This window comes from Arachis stenosperma, chromosome 6 (genome assembly GCF_014773155.1).
Source record: "Arachis stenosperma cultivar V10309 chromosome 6, arast.V10309.gnm1.PFL2, whole genome shotgun sequence".
NCBI classification, from domain to species: domain Eukaryota; kingdom Viridiplantae; phylum Streptophyta; class Magnoliopsida; order Fabales; family Fabaceae; genus Arachis; species Arachis stenosperma.
In genome coordinates, this window is record NC_080382.1 from 10,098,888 (window position 1) to 10,119,049 (window position 20,162).

The 20,162-nt window shown below is 32.8% G+C and overlaps 2 protein-coding genes and 1 pseudogene across 2 annotated transcripts; 1 reads left to right on the plus strand and 2 right to left on the minus strand.

The window, feature by feature from the left end:
• Positions 1–4,256: 4,256 nt before the first annotated feature.
• LOC130932977 (pectinesterase-like) lies at positions 4,257–8,973 on the minus strand. The gene is made up of 3 exons (XM_057862455.1): positions 8,157–8,973; positions 7,928–8,088; positions 4,257–5,267 (listed from the first exon to the last, which is right to left on the minus strand). Exons 1-3 carry the CDS (start codon positions 8,945–8,947, stop codon positions 4,573–4,575), a joined length of 1,647 nt encoding a protein of 548 aa, XP_057718438.1. The 5' UTR covers positions 8,948–8,973; the 3' UTR covers positions 4,257–4,572.
• Positions 8,974–15,393: 6,420 nt separating this feature from the next.
• LOC130932581 (30S ribosomal protein S17, chloroplastic-like) lies at positions 15,394–16,073 on the plus strand. Its single transcript, XM_057861931.1, has one exon. It carries the CDS (start codon positions 15,481–15,483, stop codon positions 15,922–15,924), a length of 444 nt encoding a protein of 147 aa, XP_057717914.1. The 5' UTR covers positions 15,394–15,480; the 3' UTR covers positions 15,925–16,073.
• A 1,536-nt stretch (positions 16,074–17,609) lies between these two features.
• On the minus strand, positions 17,610–20,162 carry LOC130932582 (protein NRT1/ PTR FAMILY 1.2-like; annotated as a pseudogene).

Here is a 20,162-nt window from a genome sequence, read left to right on the forward strand (position 1 = left end):
TGGGACCCTAATGATCAAATACTTCTTGTTGCATATGTCATTGTTGAGGCAAAGACCAAAGACATATGAAAATGGTTTTTTCCAGCTGCTAAATGATGATTTTGGTTCTGAAACAATTGGAAGGTCAACCTTCATGTTTGATCAGCAGAAGCTAAACAACAACTGTATTGATTAATTTTTAGTTATTCAAATAATTTTGATAAATAATAGTGTAATAACACAATGTTTTACCTATTTTCCAGGAATTACTACCCGCTTTTGATGAAGTAATCCTAGGTGTGGATCACAGGTTCTGTGTAAGACATCTGTACAGCAACTTTAGGAAGAAGTTTTATGGCCTTCACTTGAAGCAACTGATGTGGAGGTGTGCAAACGCTACACACTAGAAGGATTGGGAAAGGGAGATGGAAGTGATATGAAAGGTTAATGTCGAAGCTCACAGGCATCTAAATGCTATTGCTCCCAGATATTGGAGTAGATCCAGGTTTAACTATTATTCCAAATTTGACACTCTATTAAATAATATGTCTGAAAGTTTTAATGTTGTAATAGTAGAGTCTAGAAAAAAGCCTAGTGTAACTATGTTAGAAGAAATAAGGGTTTATTTGATGACTAGATGGGCTGAAAATAGGAAAAGAATTCAAAAATTTAGTGGTATGATTTTACGTTAGATTAGGAAGAAAATAGGGAGAATGAGCAGGTCTGCTGGTGAGTGGAGACCCTATTGGTCTGCTCCACAATCATATGAAGTGGTGAATGGTTTGAACAAATATGTTGATCTATCTATTCGTGAGTGATCTTGTAGGAAGTGGGAGCTAAATGGGCATTCCATGAGTGTATGCACTCATGCCATCAGCTGCATCAACTTTAAATGACTGGAAATGGATGAATATGTTTGATGACTGATATAAGAAGGAGGCTTATGTCAGATGCTATGATTCGGTCATAAACTTTACAAATGGCCCAGATCTGTGGGAGAAAACTGGTTTTGATGATGTGATGCCACCACTAGAAAGCCTAGCCATAGACTAGTGAAGAAGAGAAAAAGAGGTCCTGACAAAGCTGAGGATAGGAGCCATAATCACTTATAGTAGGGGATAGATTCAAAGGTGTTTAAATTGTGGTGAATCAGATCACAAAAGGGGAGAATGCACCAAGCCATCTATCCCTGTAAGTTCATTTAATATATGTATTTTAGGGTTTTGTTGTTTTAGTTGGTTGTTGTAATTTGCTTTGTTTTTTTTTTATATTTTTAAGCCTAAACATCTAAACAATTTGCTGTAAAAAAATCAAAAAAAGAAAGGAAGGAATTAGTTATAAACAGAGGTGGCCAACCATCAGGGACAGGGAGGAAGAGATCATCTTCATAACTTACTATCTATTTTGCTACTAGAGGGAGAAAAATATCAGCTGTTAAACAAAATTCAGATTCACAGCCCTAACCCACCACATCCACAACACCAACAATAAGGTCCAAGTCATCCCAACCCAACTCCAAACCCACACCACCATCTCAGCCCAACACATCAATAGTAGCTCTTCTCAATCCAAGGTCCAAGATGAAGCTAATTAGAAGTTCAACCCAACTGCCACCAGTACCCAAGGAGAAGGATACATCAATATCAAGCCAACCAATTCTAAAGAATTTCTCTGCCAGCCACAATATTGCATCTCATGTTTCACCAAGAAAGTGGAGGTTAATGGCAAAACTACCTCCAAGAAATTGAGAAAAACTCTAAAATGTTGATATTTTAGATTTGTTGTTATGTAAAAACTTTATACTTTAAGTATGTTGAGAATTTATTTTGACTTAAGTTGATTAGATACTTTTGATTTTTTTGTTGTTTACACAGCAACAGAGTTGCTTTAGGTTTAACTTTATACTTATAATGGTGACTTGGTTATTATATTTGATGTTGTTGCCCTTTAGGCAGAATATTTTGTGTTGGCTATAAGTGTCAACTAAGACAACTATTGCAATGTTTATGAATTGATTAGGATGTATTTTAAGTTATTTGTTTGTAGTGCTCAATTGTGTTGATTAATATTGTATCAGTGTGAGTTATGAATGACCAAACTCATTGTATAAATGTAAAATGGCTGAAAATTATATATTACTAAAGCAGGTCAACATGTACAATTCTTATTATAGATCACACTCGACAACACAATTTCATTAACACAATTCTTGTCAAGCTACAAAGTCAGATTTCATTAACAGAAATATTGTCAAACTACAAAATCCTATTTCATTAACACAAAACTTCTCAAGCTGTAGCCATACAATTTCATTAACAGCCTAAATACATAATAACTCAAAGAATTCTATTTTCTCAACTAATTTCATCAAGCCTTTTTTTGTGGCATTACACATGATAACTCCTGCTACTGATTTAATATAATCTGGAACCAGATAAAAAAATCCAACCTAACCAATCATGTCTAACATTGCAACAACCTTCAACTTCCACTCAAAGTCCTTCATTTTTGCTTTTAGTTCTACAACTTTTCTCTTCAATCTTGCAGTTTTTGGATCTTAGTTCCAGGTTCTGGGTCTGTCCAACGAAAAAATAGACACTCTTCTTGAATCTATATGATTCCACCGTAGTCAGTCCAACACCCAACAACAAAATAAAATCATCAATCAAGAACAAAAATCCAAAAACACACCTCATAGTAAACGGAGTCCCAAAATCGTTAACTAGGGTTCTCTTTTGTGCCCGAAATTTGTTGCACATGTCTCTCACCATACCCACAAAGAAACTCCCTCTTCTACACAGACGAGTGACTCCGAGACGATCATGAGCACTGGAAAGCCATGGCAGCACTACAAGCTCTGAAACTCTAGCAGACATTTTAATCTTTTGGTTAGTGATAAGATTTTTATTTAAGTTTTTTCATTCTGATGATTTATATAACTATATTTATTTTTTTTAAATCAATAAAACTATTAACTACCAATAACAAACTAAAGAGTAAATTTGCCAGAAAAAAAATTTATTGATGGAAATAATGATAATTTTAAAGTGTTTTTGAACGTTAAAAATAATTTTAATAAAAAATATTAAAGACAATTTTAATTTTGATCTCTGATTTTAAAGACGAAAAAAGTACTTAAGTTAACCCAGTCTATAACAAACAAAAGCTTCATACTTAGTTCATATAATTCCCGTGATTTCCGGATGTTTTATTTTTTTATTTTTATCATACTTGCTTAATGCTTTGGTCTTGTCCAGAGAGGATGGCTTCTTATATTAAAATGTTTTTATAATTTAATTTTAATATATTATTAAAATAAAATAATGTTATATATATATATAATTATATACTGTTATATAAGTAAAAATAATTATTTTTGATATTAAATATATGAATGGTTGATCATTCAACATAACAAATATAATTGAATTGTATAAAATATTTTATTTTATGAGTATATCAAAATTAAATTTGTAGAAATAATAGATAAAATGTGAATATGGTTTCATATTAATCAATTTAATCAAATATATTAAATGATGTAATGGTTGTTAATTATTATTATTATTTTTAAGTGAAAACATTGTAAAAAATCATGACTATATTTTTTTTGCCATAACTATTTCTTCTTGTGAGCCATGGCCTTGTTATGCTTCCATCCAAGTTCACAAAGGGCCCAGGCCCATCCATACGTTACACCCTTCTCTTTTACTTGTGAAAGTGACAAACCAACCCTAACCCCATCTGCCCGAAAATAAAACCTGACCCACCCCCCTCCCAAAGAGAGAAGAAAAGAAAAGAAAATATGAATAACGACAAATCTTAATTATGAAAGAGTATTTTAGTTGTATAGGAAAAATGTACAGGGACAAATCTTAATTGTATAATTGTTGATAAAATAAATTATAATGACATATAAATGGCTAAATGCTCAAAATTGTTACAAGGTGTAATTGCTATATCAGTTTGGTTCATAATAAACTTTTTCTGGGTAAACATTCATTTCATTAATCATACTTCAACTTGATTAACTTAACAGTTTTTTTTTCAAGACCTAAAAAAAAGATCGATAATATTTTTTTTATGATGAAAACTTTTAGGATAGAGTGGACTCAACTCAATTATGAGAGGTATATGAAAGTCGTGTTCTATGATTATTAGTGAACAGCCAAAAAATGTAAAATTAATAATCATACTCTAAAAAGTATAACATTAATTACATAAAATAATGTGTTGTATAGTCCTATATATATATACTGAGATTATTGCCTCATTTTTCTGTTTTCTTTGTCTCCATCACTTACATCTCAACAACTGTAACAATAAAAGAGACAAAATAATTAATAATGAGAAAAAATATTTTTGTTCCCTGAGAATACATATATTCGTCATAACAAAATATTTGTTCATTGGCATGCACAATAATGTGATCCAGGCACTTTAATTTGTTTTATTGGTTTAGTCAACTGAAATGACATTTCACCATAATGTTAGCAATGAACAATTAATCCTCATTGCCGATAGTAATGCATATTAAAACATTGCAACAAAGAAGAAGAAGAAGAAGAAGAATATATCCCCTTCAACAATAATTCAACTCAAACCAGTGAAAAAGGGAACACCGGTGGAGTTAAGCCATTCATCGCCCAATATAAACTGCTTAACCGTGAATTGACTTGCCTCAGTTGAGTTAGTTATGACTCTATAACCAGGCCACTTAACCCTAGCGCTTGTGTTCGAACCAGGACCCCTATTTTGGTACTCACCATAATACAACGTGTCCAACGCAAAGGTTCCGTTCCACTCCAACCACCCCGCAGGGTCAACCAAATCGTCAATGAATGATTTCATATAAACCGTTCTTGAATACAGTTTCCATGGCCTACCAAGGTAAGTCTTGAACGACGATTTCACCGGGATTAGATCCGATGCGGCTGTAACCTTGCAGTTCAAGATTGATATTCCCGTGTTCTGGTTGGGGTCTTCTCTGCCCTGTGCGGTGAAGAGGTTCTTTTGGTTTGGATCGGGCTTGCGTGCATATAGGTTGCAGTTTTGGAAGACGACGGCGGCGTTGCCGAAGATGAAGTCTACGGTGCCGTATACGTCGCAGTCACGGTAGAATTGGCGTAGGGAATGGACGTACAGGGTGTCTTGGTATGCCACGAAACTGCATTGGTAGAATACTGAGAGATCTGCACCGTTTCTTACGGCCACGGCCTGGTGCTTGCTGGGTCCCGCCGAGTTCTCAAAGGTTATGCCTTTTGCTATGAATCCGTCTCCTACTACAGCTGCAATATATCAATTTTTTATTAGTAATATATTTATTTAAATTATTTAATATAATACGTATTAATATTTTAACTAGTATTTTTATAAAAGGTTATGTTATGTGTACAATAAAATCGGCTACCAAAATTAGTTATCAATATAAAATATATGTTAAAATATAAATATATATAAAAAATAAATTAAATTACACATATATTTATATACAAATATATTAGTGACGAATTTTAATAACCGATTTTAATGACCAAATAACATTTTTCTTTTATAAAATTGTATAAGTAGCCATCTCAATCAAATCATGACAAAACCTTGCTTCTCGGATATAAAACAAAAGCATAAGTGGGCCTAAGATACAATAAGGTTAGGCATATTTCAAACAAAGAGAAAGTCTAGGGGCCAACAATTTTATTGAATTTTGGCCAGCATGTAACCAGCAGAGAAATGTGAGCCATTAGATGAAATCTCACACCAATCTCACACCATCAAATCATCATTGATGGCTAGTTGATGATTAATAATCACAAAAGTTGCTGGCCTCCTAGCATTGCTCAAATAATATATAAATAGAGATATTGCGTCTAGAAATATTTATCATGATAAAAAAAATACATAAATATTAATAAAAATAATTTTTTTAAATTTTTTATAATTATATTCTTTTATAATTAATATTTTGTGATGTCCTGTTCTATCATAAGGAAACTGTATGATAATTTGTTTAAAGGGGAGTGCTAGAGGAACAATGAAAATTTTGAACAACATGAACAGCCACCAATCAAATGAAAATACACTACACCCTAATTTAATGCTACTAATCAAATTTACTCTTTTAACCTTATTAATTCACATTATTTATACATTGTTCAAAAATCTTGTTTGTTACTATACTTTTCCTTTCATAAATGTATCTTATGCTGGATGTCGGCAGCTGCCACAGATAAATGAAAAAAGAAAAAAAAAAAACAAGCTAAGAAAATGCAGGCGATCACGTGTAAAGGTTTTGTAAAACTATTCTACAAAGAATACAAGATATTTTCTTAGTCTTATAAAACACATGGGCGGTAATTTATAAATATTTATTTTAAAATTGGATAATATTTTCTTTATATATATACTTTAAAATATTAATCATCTAACTTATTTACACAATTGTTAATCATACATCATCTAACAACGTGATGTTTCTTGTTACATATTACTCATCCATTATTAAAGCAAGTGTTTCTTTTAATTTGTTAATAAATTCAAAAATAAAAATATTTATTTTGAGAAGAATAAAATACTAACAAACTCTTCAAACCCCGATAAGAGTTACTAATGCAAAGACAGACATACATTTTGAAAAATGCACTTCATAGTTCATTCACCACTATCTCTGACATTTGCAGTAGGGGATAGCTAAACTAACGTTTTTCACGCTGCATCAAATATTTTTAGTTCAACCAAGATTATCTTTTCTATTTTTTGACCGACACAGTCACACCCACTTCTATAATTTGTATCAACAATTATCATCTCATGTTATTCTTCAAGTCTTTTCCAAAAATAAATTGTCAAAACTATACAATAGTAGTGAGACATATTCAGATATTCTAAAGATATATACTAGAGTGCAATCGATGTCTAATTAGTTGAATAATTCTAATAAAAAGTTGGATGTAACATTCTACTTTATTAATAAGATAATAAATCTATAAAGCCATCTATAAATCACTTATGTTAATTATTTTGATAAACATATCGAGAATACATATAATCTAATCAGTAGGTTGGAAACACTTTATCATTCTTTTTCCTTTATTTTAGAAGTAAATGATTGCACTACCAAGATCTAATTTGCTACCATCCGACACATTTCGTGTCTGTTCGATCACTCCACCATTTACTCTGGCGGGCCATATCAATATCTACACTCGTCTATGATTTTCTGAGTGATGGCGAAAACTAATTAATGGGGTATGCAGTCACCCATTGAGCCTTAAATTTCAAAATAGTATATTAAAAGAGTACGTGTATAATCACACACTGTGAGATGTATTGGACTTCTTTTAGATTTGATGTACAAAAATACAAATATAGTTAATTAATGATTAAAAATTATAAAATGTGCTAACCCATAATATTCAACGTTCTGCTATTCCAACTTGTGTTTGAGAATTCAGATAGACAAGGGGGAAAAAAAAGTAAAAAAGTGCCACGCCACGAAGAATCTTTCTACAATTACGTACATATAAGCAGAAATCATATTTTGTTTTCTCGCCATTTTCAATCAATACCGACATTGGTCCGTGACAGTGATATATCATATATATGAGTCATGAGACAAGAAGTGGAGATCGGAGAATATATATGATAACGAAAATATTTGATAAAAAAAAAATATTAGTGAAAAATTATAAAAACTTATTACTTTTAATTTTGTTTAATACACCTTTCAAATCTCTGTTCACAAATTCAAACCATGCAGCTCCTTTAATTTGAAAAAAAAAAATCGAATCTTATGCTCACCTTTAATTTCCACATTATTTCTTTTCCTCTTTAATCCAAGTATATTTATTTTTTTCCTTTTCCAAATTAAAGAGCGAATATGAAACTAAAACCGTAGGAAAGAAAACATGGCAGTAGAAAGAAGAGGAGGAAAGTAGGAAAGAAAACGCACCAAAAGTAGCGGACTGGAAAGTGGTCCAGCCGTCGACGACATTCCTACTGGCCTTCACGACGGTTTTTCCGATTCCATCACCCACCAGCATCAAATTCGTCTTCTTCTTAATCACCTCCACGTTCTCAAAATACGCTCCAGCTTTTATGTGTATCACAAACCTATTAGCAACACAATGCAATCAGCATATCACTCATTTTTTAATCTTCAAATTCAACAACACATGTACCTGGTTGTGCTCGAGTTAGGAGCAGCAGCCAGCGCCTCCGCTATAGTTTTGAAGTTTCCAGTGCCATCTTGGGCCACAACAAGATTGAACTTAGTCTGATTCACAGAAGCTTGAAGCAGCTTGCGGTCTTTGTTAGTAATCCAGGTGGGAAAATGTCCCTTCATCTTCCCATATTCAGGGAAGACCTCTGATTTGGAAGGCTTCTTCGCTCCGGGAACCTTCTTGAGCATGGCGAGGGAGTTACTAACATGATTAGAAATCTGAAACAACTTGTCCTGCAGGTACCTTTCCCTCACGTGACTCCCCTTGCAGTAAGCGAAGCCATCGAGACACGTGTACAAGTTGGTCATGGCTGCACTCAGAAGAGTCTGCGAGTCGTGGTGGCGCCTGCTGGGTATTGTGGTCTGGTTGAGATCGGAGATGGTGGTGGCGAGCTCCGTGCGGGTGTCGTCGAACAAGGCGATGCAGTCGTCGAGGGCACGTTTCTCCATGGTGCTGAGGTTTGGGAGACCCTTCCTGAGTCCGGTGCAGTTGTAGGAAGATGAAGTGACCTCGCCGACGGTGTGGTTGAGGAGAGAGCATATCGTTTGTGGGAGGGATTTGGATGCGAGATCGGGGAATGTGGAGACAGTTGAGACGCAGAGGTCTCGGTAGAGTGTTCCTTCGCATGCTGACTCTGCTACTTGGATGTGTGCTTCTTTTTCATCAGATGCTGTCGCTTTTGTGATGATGATGTTTACAAGGAAGAGAGACAGCAATAGTGCTGTTCTTCTTCGGGTGAGGTTATACATTGTTGAGAAGAAGATGAATTAGCAGCTATGGCTGAATGCTGTGTATGGATCAGGTGGTTGGCTTCTTAATAAATAATAACCAGGTGGGATGATGAGGTTACTATTTTGTATTTTCCCTTAAAAAAATTAAAAAAAAGGGTAAATTAAGTATGGGATTCATATAAATTTCATCTAATCATAGTAATAAATGAAAGAAAAAGTACGAGAAGCCAATGAAATGCCTGTATTTTTTAATACCGAATAATTTACTTTAACTCTAAAATGATACAATCATATAACACTAAACTACATAGCAAGCTTTGTATTTTTTCTTTTTGTTAAGTTAGGAGGAATATTAGAATTTAAAATCTTTAAGTGAGAATAAAAAAATTATGATATTTGAGTTATAGTTTGTTAGTGTAAATTTTATATATAAAAAAATATAAAAATAATATTTTTAATTTATTAAGTTAATATTATATTTTTAATTAATATTTTAAATATTAATAATTAATTGCTAAGAAAAATAATACATTGTATTTTCATGTATTATTGTTCTAACATATAATCATTAAAATTTAGAAAGTTACAAAAATGCAATTAAGTTGTACTAGCTAGTAGCAAACCGACAAACATCCAATAATTTCTTGGATCTGCGAGACAAGAAGAATCTTGCCCTATCTCAGATAGGAGATGGGCATTGACCTTGGCTTCACTATGTTTTCGGTAAGGGAATAGCTTCGCCTCGCCATGTTAAGTTTACCCTGCCTCAAGTCAAGGTTTAAAATTTGCATATCCACTGTACGTCAGAATTCCATCCATCTTTTTAACACTAAAATAGACTTTGCATGTGTGTTATGTAATTAGGAAGATCTTGTATATATGTGTGTTATGTAACCAATGTGTTGAATATGGTTATCATTTGTTTTTTAGCTGTGTTTTTTTTTATTTATATAGATTTAGTGTGTATGACTGTCTTATGTTGGATGATATATTTTTGTGCAATTATCTGAGATATTTGGCTAAAATGAAATAGAAGAATTTTTTAAAATTAAAAAAAGGAGTTGAAAATGTTATCTATCAGTTCTTCATGAATTATAAAGAGTCATTAGGTATGGATTTCTTCTATTATTAATGACAATACCAAAAATAATAAAAGATATCTATTAATATTCTTTGAGTAATTTATTATTTTTTACTGTAATTTTTTTATTTATTATCTTATTTGTTTCACTTGTTGTGTTGAGCTCTTACTTTTAAAAGAAAAAAAAAACAGTCAAATAGACTTCTCTCAGTTCTCTGTATTAGCAAGTCCCTTATTACTCTTGCATAAAAGCTTTGTACTTAGTCAGTTAGTCACAATTCTTATTCACTAACAAACTTTTTTCATACACAAGTACACCATCTCATCTACTATACTTCTATATATGATTTTTTTTGTTGGCCAAAAAGAAATTGATTCCTTATTATTAGTCAGACCAGTGCTGGTTGCAATATTATTTTGGTCGCTCCAAAAATGATCCTGAAAAGAAAGGAACAATTGTGGTTCCTCATAACTCATTATTTAAGATACATTGATGAAAGAAGATTTGAACCACATTCATGCTAGTACATACATAACATGTAATGCATATACATCAGAAGGGGAAAAAAAATATTATACAGGTATATATGTATTTAGGATCTTGCTAGGAAGACAATGGCTTATTTGTATAATGTGTATAATAGGCTATATAAATTATAAAATGAACATCTCCTATACTATCTAGAATAACCATCTTAGTATTAGGGATAATAAATATCTTCCCAAAAGTTTAAACTGATTTTTGGGTTCACCAATGATCAAACTCTTGACCTTTCGGATCTAAATCTCTAATACCATGTTATGATACCACTAATCCCAAAAATTTCAACTGATCAGAAAATATAACACTAATAGTTATATCTCTAATACTCTCTAAACTTTTATTGTATATACAAATATTTCATTAACTCCTCGTACTTTCTCATGTATTTATGATTAATGCGTTTGATAGAGAGAAAGAGAATTACATCCTAAGTAAAATTTTATTCCGACCTCTATCTATTTGTTTAAGTTAAATGACAATTTATTCTCTAACAATACAAAAATGACATTTTAACTCCGAACAATTTATTCTATTGGATATTAAGATATTTTTCTCTTATTTCTTAATAGAACAATTTCACATGATCTATTACTTATCTACGTAACAATTTGATAAGAATAAATTATCCTCTACCTCGTCAGTAAAATACATGTATTTTTGGGAGACATAGACCTTTATTCATTTATTTAATAGGAACTGATAAATTTCTACTAATTTCATGGACACATAAATCTCGATCCATTTATTTCATGTCTTTCGATCTCTCTAATATCCTCCCTCATCTTTTAATCTGCTATCTCTAAAATCAACAAACTTATTCTTGCAAAGGGTGTGTCTTGAAACAAGTAGAACACGAGGAAGAATTTAAAAAAAAAAATCGAAAGACATAATTATGATAGAAGTAGGATGCAATCCATCCCTATCAAATAAATATATAGGAGAGTAATTTGTCCCTATTGTTGCCTGACACGTAGGTAACTAACGAACCACGTAGGAATTTTCATAAAGAAATAATGGAGAGAAGTCTAAATGTCCAACAGAATAATAAATTATTAAGGGTTGAGATATCATTTTTGCAAGTTAATGGACGGACTATCATTTAAACAAATGAACAGGGATCAGGAGGGGGTTTTACTTGTACATCAGTATTTGATTTCTCCAAATAAAAAACGTGCTACTCTATGTAGTGGAGGATCCAAGAAATACTACATAAGTACATATTTTAAGTGTGCAACTAATTAGATTCCAAAAATGAGAAGGACAAAAACTAGATATAGCAGTCGCTTCCAAAACACACATGATTTGATATTATTATTGTAACTCCCAACTCTATATACGTCAGATACGAGTAGTTGAGCTCGGTATACATGACTGTGTTTGTTTACAGAGACAAGACGAGACAGGGAGATTAAGACATAAAATTATGTTTGGCAAAAGAGACATGGACAGATACAATATGTCCAAAGAATAATTTATTTTTTGTGTCCATACTGACAGGATTGACACAGAAACACTAGGGGACACAACTTATTTTTTATTTTCTTTTATTATTCTAATTTTTTGTAATTATATTTTTTATTGTTATATTTTTCATCTCAAATTTTTTAAATGAAAAAAATGAAAATAAATTGAATTTTCATAATTTGTTCTATTTTATCACCAAATAAAATATAATCAGTGTCTTGTTCTGTCATGTTCTTAGTGTCTTGTCGTGTACTGGTCTTAGAAACAAATCAGCCCATCAGACAGAAGAACTCTTCCTAGAACATCGAACACTAATCTTAAGATTATTATGTCAGACGGGTCTGTTTGTATGTGGTTCATCATCGCTTATTATTGGGTTTGTTATAACTCCTGAAGATAACGATTATAAAAAAATGGCTCTAACTGAAAAAAAGGAACAGGAATTTTATAAAGATAAAAGCGTAATTCCCAGTAGTAGCCGTGATGACGGTAAACATAATAACGTGTTTTGTGCATGTGATTATGGTAAAAGAGTTAAAGGCACAACCAATTCGGATGGTTCCCTCCCTTATCCATCGTGGTGGGGGAATCAGGGCATGCGACAGGACCAGATCCGTGCATTATATAATTGTGATCCCTCACCATGGGCCACCACATACAATGCACATGAAATTCGGCATCTACTTTCTTACTGTGGACTAATGGTTTTTATGACCATTTCAGGCTCCGTAATTGGTCCCCTATATATCCCATGCTCCAATTGCCCTTTTTATAAGTAGAAATAAATCTCATTATCATTGGATTCTTTTAATCTAGAGATAAGCTTTCTAGTTCTTAGTCGTTCTTAATGAAAAATGGTAAGATTCTAATTCTTTGCACGCAACATATTCATTCAAAAACTTAAGCCATTCCTATTACTCTGTTTAAAGAAACTCTGTTCTGCTTGCAGAGTTTCGTGGTAAAGCAAGTGCTCATTCAAATCATCTCCTACTCTAACCGTTTCTAACTAACTACTTCATGTGGAAGCTGGCTAGCTACTATAACTGTAAACTGATTCTTCTAACTAACTGGCTCGATAACTTCCTAACTAACTTCTCATAGTAAACTTTCCCTCTTCAGTCTTGTTAACTATTAAACTATCCTAACTGACTTCTTCCCACGTCACAGCTGATGCTCCCAACAGAATACTAACTACTTCCTATGCCAGCTGGCTCAACTTTTGCTCAAGTCACAAAGGTTGCATGGACCAGCTGGAACTGTGAACCAAAGAGCCCAAATGGTATATATACAAGAAGAATGAATATGTTTTGTTGTGGTCACTACTAAAATGTTGCATGCCTTTATCAATTGTAACCATAACGACTTTCTTCTTTGTTATACTCCTCTAACAATTCATTGTCTTGTATAATTGAAAAAAAATTATACTAAAAAAATCGGTTACTCTTTATGTATTTATGTATAATTTATATTTATGATTTTATATATTTTAATAATAAAATAATCATCACATGAATAATTAAACCTAGTAAACTAAAATAATAAATTTTTTTTACAGAATTCTTTTATAAATATCAAATTATATTTTTATATGATTGTTAATTAATGGTTTTTTATTTATATTACATTGTATATATGTTTATTTAATAATATTTAAAATTAATTTAATGAATGGCAAGTAGAAATTAATTTCTTATAACTAAGTAGCCTTTCTAAATTTAAAATACAAAAATATTTTAAAAAAATAAAAAACAATTTGAACTTATTAATTTTAATATTTATTAATTATTATTAAAATTAATAAATATTATATAAGACAATTTATTTTGTTTTTCTCTAATATTGTCCTCAAAATATTCACATACCTTGAATAGTTCTTTTGTGATCAGGTTTGGACGATGCCGTGTGAACATGATGTGAAACTTTGAATAGCTACCCCTGACCAAGAAAATTGTAGGCACAATATACGCGCTATTGCAGCAACGACAGAAGCTGATGCAGGTTGCTTATGGCTCCATTCTTCTAAGTCATTCCTTTTTTTGAAAGATATATTATTATTTAGAACTAAAATCAGCTAATCTAATTAATAGTACATATAATTAAGCTAAGTTGAGACATTATAATTTTAATTTCTTGCCCACTTTTGGTGGCAAACAGCTAGCACCCGATTTTCTCATGACAATTTCAAGATCTTGGGCTTAAAATAATGAGAAAATGAATGCAAAAACATGCATGGAAAAGAAAGCCAGAGAATATAAAACGGATTATTGAATTCTCTCGTTAAATAATCTAAAATATTATATATAGTCCTATCAGTGGGAAAAAAACACACACCACCAAATAAATGTATTTTAGAAAAAGTTTACTTAACCAATAATCATGTTTTTCCTGTTTTAATATATATATATATATATATATATATATATATATATATATATATGATAAGTTAATTTGGGTGAATTACATTTCTATTTGAAAAAAAAAAAGAGTTGCAAAATAATTTTGTGTGTAATATATGGATTATACATCGTTCTGAACTCGGCAGGAGTATTAGGACTTTTATATTATTTAGAGTTAAAACTTAAAAAGAATTAGAGTTTTCCAACAAGATGTCATAAAAAACACATTGACTCAAAGCATCAGTAACAGAAAATTCCAAAAGTAAATACACATAAGAAGACATCTTACTTAGACAACTTGAATATTATGAGAAGTCTAACATCAGGCTATTAGAGAGCTTAAGTGTTTATTGAAAATTTTCATCGTTGTTTATACATGATTCTTTTACCATGTTCTGTTCTCTTGCACATAGAAAAGAGAATTATACAAAATTGATCATGTCCATGTGTGTAACAACACGTTTCTCTGTCTCCAATAATCCTGTGTTTATCGAAGAATTTGTAAAGACTTGTAAGTTGTAACTACTTTTGTGATGTATTAATGATTTGTATAATTAGTTTCTTTGTGATCTTTAATTTTTTCTGTGGCAGCTTCAATGTAGATATCAATCATTTTGTATTTCATAAAAATATAATGCATTTTAATTTTTTTAAGCACTGGTTTGCATAATTTTATCACAGTTGAATTAATAATTTCCATTATATATAAGTTTAATTATTTTAATTTAAGAGTGATCAAATATTTACTTTATTAATTTACCGACTTAAAAATTTGATTCGTAATAATTTATCTCTTTTTAATTGAAAAAAATGAACGTCTCTCAATTTGACAAAGAAATAAACATAATTCAAGCATTTAAGATTTTGATGTTAAGAATACAAAAGAATGATAAAAAAAAAAAGTTAAAAATTGTAATAAGAAAAAAGATAAAGCATTAATAGGAAAGAAGGTGGACCTATGATGGAATAAGAAAGAGGAGGTGCAACGTGGTGACACAGTAAAGAAGATAAAGAGAAGAGAAGAGAAGAGAAGAGAATCCTTATCCCTTTTGTGTCTCAGATAAGAATGTGGCTTCTCCAGCTGCCTTCAATCCCCAAGTTCTCCACCCCGTTCCTCCATGGCGGCGGAGTCCTCCGCTCCGCCCCAACCGCCACTACATTCCCAGCACCATCAGCGCCGTGTTCGATGCCTACCATTAGAGCGATGAAGTCGATGCAGGGGAAGGTGGTTTGCGCCACTAGCGACAAGACGGTGGCGGTGGAGGTTGTTCGTCTGGCACCTCACCCGAAGTACAAGAGGCGCGTGAGGAAGAAGAAGAAGTACCAGGCTCACGACCCTGACAACCAGTTCAAGGTTGGTGACATCGTTCAACTCCTCAAGAGCAGGCCAATTAGTAAGACCAAGACTTTCGTCGCCGTCTCTGTTCCCAAGAAGGATTCCACCAATAACCCCGTTGATGATTCCGCTTCCGACATTGGAATCCCCTTGGAGTCTCAACAACAGGCTTAGTTACACTCTCTCCCCCTCAATTTTACTTCCTATTGTTCTTATTGGTATGCTTTTTGATTTTGTTATGCTTATGTAATGTGTACTGTCATATTCATGTGTTATGTAATCATGTTCACTGTTTAATTCACTTATCAATTGGGGTTCGTTTCTCTGCTTCTCATTGTGCCTGACACATGTTTGATGAATTGTTCTAAGAGGTCCTTCATCAACCTCCACAACTTTGCTTTATAAAACCTTCTCCTTAGGAGGAGATTATTATTTAGACGGGGCTTAACGCCCAAGACAGGGAAATGATACCCTTCTAGCATCATTATCTATAGTGTTCCTTATCCCTGCTGGGCAGTGTCTGTGAAATGAAATCCAAGGCATGCTTGTAAACTCTCCAGGCATTCCACTAACTTTAGTGACTCTTGGATTGAACAACTGTTATGTTTGGGGAAAGGCTATGTGGCGCGCATTAAAATCCAGGAATAAGATCAAATTTGTAGATGACTCAATTAAGAGACCGGCACTGAATGATTCACTGTTTGATGCATGGGAGAGATGTAATAGCTATGTGATATCTTGGATTAGTTTGTCATTGAGTCCAGAGATTGCTCTGAGTGTGATGTGGTTTGATACTGCAGTTGATTTGAAGCATAGATTTTATCAGGGAGATATTTTCAGGATAGCTGAATTGGAGGAAGAGTTGTTTGCTGTGAAACAAGGAGATTTTTCAGTCACTCTCTACTTCACAAAATTGAAAGGAATTTGCGAGGAATTAGAGACTATAATTACCAGTTCTCAATAGTGAGGTCACAGCTTATACTTATGAAACCACTACCTAAGGTAGAGACTGCGTTTTCACTGCTACTTCAGCAAAGAGAGGCAGCTGCTGGGGCAAGAACCAATTGAACAGAAGATTCTGATGACTACTAGACCCTCTGGATAATCCGGACAATCAATTACTACTAGAGGGAGAGGCCGAGGCAGAGGAGGAAGAGGACCTGGTGGCCGAGGTAGAGGCTTATAAGGTCGTGCACTTTTTATGGTAGATCTGGCCATTTAGTTGACACATGCTATAAGAAGCATGGTGCTCCCCCACATCTGAAAAGGCCAAGCAGTATGATCAATAATTTGACTGCTGCTGAGATGAGTAATTCCTAGGTTTGTGCTAACATTTGCTGTTGGTGCTGGTCCGGTTCCGGGTCTGCTCCTGTCTGAAGTTTTACCTAGCAAGATTAGAGCATTGCTTGATCAACTTCTTTGTTGGTTTGTTATTTTTGCAATTGCTGCAGCAAATTGTGGCGCAACTCTTCTATTTTTGGTTCATTTTGCATGATCGGTGTGATTTTTGTGAAGAAAAATGTGATTGAAACAAAACGGAAGTCACTCCAAGAAATCGAGATTGCACTCCTTCCACAAGAAGCACCCTAAAAGAACTATTATAGGAGTCAATATAAGAAAGGACGGTTACTCACTTGAACTTTATATGAAAATAATAATTAAGATATTAACTACTGGTCAAATAAGCCATTTCATCAAGATAATGTATTACTAGTGCATCAAAGTAGCTAATAATGAGTAATTATGACATATAAGTTAAAATTCAACTTATCAGCAAACATCAATGTTCCACTCACTAATAACTATCTTATTCGGGATGTAACAAGCTAAGTTAAATAATATATAGCATCCAACTCCAAAATACATAATTAATGAACAGATTTATAATAATTCATTATTTTTCCTCCTCTTGATGAACCCTGTTTCCAGCAGCATCTTCAATGGTAGGTCCATAAGCCCAATTAGAAACCAAATAGTAAACCATATTAACAGCACCCATAATAGCAAGAACCCAATAATACTTGTCATAATGACCCTTATTAATATTAGCTGAACAAAGCTGCAGCAATGCTTGACATGCTTCTTGGAAACTCAGTGTAATAGAATTCAGATTGGCCTATTGCATTGAATGCTTCTGCAATTCCATTCAAAACATTATGTGGGATAAGCCACATTGCAGACATGTCCAAAACTGCTTCAGGATTATCAATGTAACCTTCTCTAACTGCTTTCCTCCTTCTTATGTTCTCAACAACTGCAGAAACTACCAAGTCCAAGAAGCAGAAGAACAAGCCAATTCCCATTCTGTTCTTGGCACTTATCCTAACTGGTTTTCCTCTAAGTTTTGATGCCAGGGGAATGATGAGACGGTCATAAACACCAGCAGTTATGAAAACTGAGATCATAATGAAGAAGGAAAAGAGCCTGCTGGGATTTGGAAGCTTGAAGTTATCTGCCTGTTCATGGTTTTAGCTTGAAGCAAAAAAAATGAGCTATTGCTACTGCTTATTGATAACATGAAACCGCTACTCCATAGGGGAATTACCTTTATTATGGCCTTCAATTCTTCCACTTGCTCTATTGTGCAAACACTCCATGAACTATTATTATTGTTATTAGTGATGATGCAAGCTTTATTCAGAAACCTGAAATACAAAGTTTCACTTCAAGGGTTGGCTATTATTCTTAATTAGGTATAGTTCTTGCATTCAGAGTGTAAATTATTAATTAAAATTGGTGATTCTTTGTTTTTACTATAATGTCTTTATAGTAATATATATCTCTCTAGTATGTTAGTTGCTAATGGTAAAATTAGTGATCAATTTAACGATAAAATGTTTGTAAAAGTTTTCAAAATTTAACTTTTTGTTTTGGTTACTAAATCAATCTCTAATTTAGTGACCAAATAGAATTTTATTTTATTCAGTGACAAATTTGATGGATCCCTAAAATTGATTGCTATTCTAAAAATTGTATGGAGTAAGCACTTAAGATATCAATAACAACGAGTATCCGGTAGCACTTATTAGTAAAATCAATTCTCCAAAGTCTTTTTAATTATATAAAAACATAAATAATTTAATTTGTTTAACCCTTTTTTATTTTTTGATTATCATTTAGGATGGAAATGATTGAACTAAACCTTAGTTTGTGAGATGGAACAACAAGGGTTGAGTCCTTGTTATGGTGTTAGAGTATTGGATGGTCAGTAGTAGTAGAGGTGGAAGTTGAAGCTTTCTATTCTTGAATGCAACAACAATGACCTTAGCAAAGCTAGTGAGCAAGCTTTTGTGAGGTTTATGCTTCACATAACGGTGAGAAAGAAGGAAGAAGAAGACGGTTGACAACAACATAAGTGCCGCAGGAACACCAAAACCCAGTTTCCATCCAAACCGGTCTTGAATGTAAACCATTGCAGTTAAGGAGAAAACACAGAAACTGCTTGTGAAGCAATATACCAACTTATGAAACTCTCCAACACCCTCTCCTTTTGTAAGTTGTTGTTGAGTTGGTCTGCACCAAATGCTAAGGAGCAGAAGATTCCACCTCCTCCAATGGATATGAGTGCAAAGCAAGTGACTAGGAGTGCAAGTTGGGGTGGTGTTGTTGATTCATGGCTCAAAGGTGAGGGTCTTGCCTGTGCTATCATGGTTGTTAACCATAATAGTGCCATCCCCTGTTACCAAATTATTATAGCTTGAGTAAGTTTGTAACTTTTTTATAATTCATATTCATCGAAATTATAGACAGAATCAGATTATATAGGGTGAGAGGTTGACTATATCTTTTATTTATCATTTTTCATATCCAAATGTAGGTTAAAGGTAATTATATTTAGAAAGGTGAAACTCAGCAACTGCATGTAAAGTTGATAGGTAAAAATTATTAGATGACAGATTAGTCAAATTTGTTAAATTATTTAACAGTTATTAGCTATCAACTTCACATGAAGTTAACTGCAACTGAATTTTTACCATTTAAAAAAGGTAACTACTCAAATGAAGATGACAAAAACATCTTTTTTATGAAAATACTTTGTTTAAAAGTGTAATTTATTTATTTAGCCACACTTTAAACAAAGACAACACTTTTATAAATATCAAAATCTAACCATTCAATCCATCATCCAAAGGTCAAAAAGAAATATTTTCACATGAAGACAATTATAAAGTCTTTATTGTAGTATCTACCTTTAAAAAATCAGATATTCTCCACATACAAGTTATTTACACAAACAAGCCCAACAAATTATTTATATTCGCGCGCTCATGTACGTTCTTTTTATTCTTCTTTTTTTTCCGTCACTCCTGACACTTTGTCTTCTTCTTTTTCTCCTTCTTTTTCGTTATTTTCATTACTAAAATGAACGATTAAAGATAGTTCTCTAAACTTTGCCTCTAGTGCATACCAAT

Excerpts from the sequence above, each read along its gene's own strand:
- LOC130932977 (XM_057862455.1), bottom strand. The coding sequence starts at position 8,947 with ATGTATAACCTCACCCGAAGAAGAACAGCACTATTGCTGTCTCTCTTC. Across the intron at positions 8,089-8,156 it reads CCTAACTCGAGCACAACCAG|GTTTGTGATACACATAAAAG; the intron begins GTACATGTGTTG and ends TGTTGCTAATAG. Across the intron at positions 5,268-7,927 it reads TTTCCAGTCCGCTACTTTTG|CTGTAGTAGGAGACGGATTC; the intron begins GTGCGTTTTCTT and ends GATATATTGCAG.
- LOC130932581 (XM_057861931.1), top strand. The coding sequence starts at position 15,481 with ATGTGGCTTCTCCAGCTGCCTTCAATCCCCAAGTTCTCCACCCCGTTC.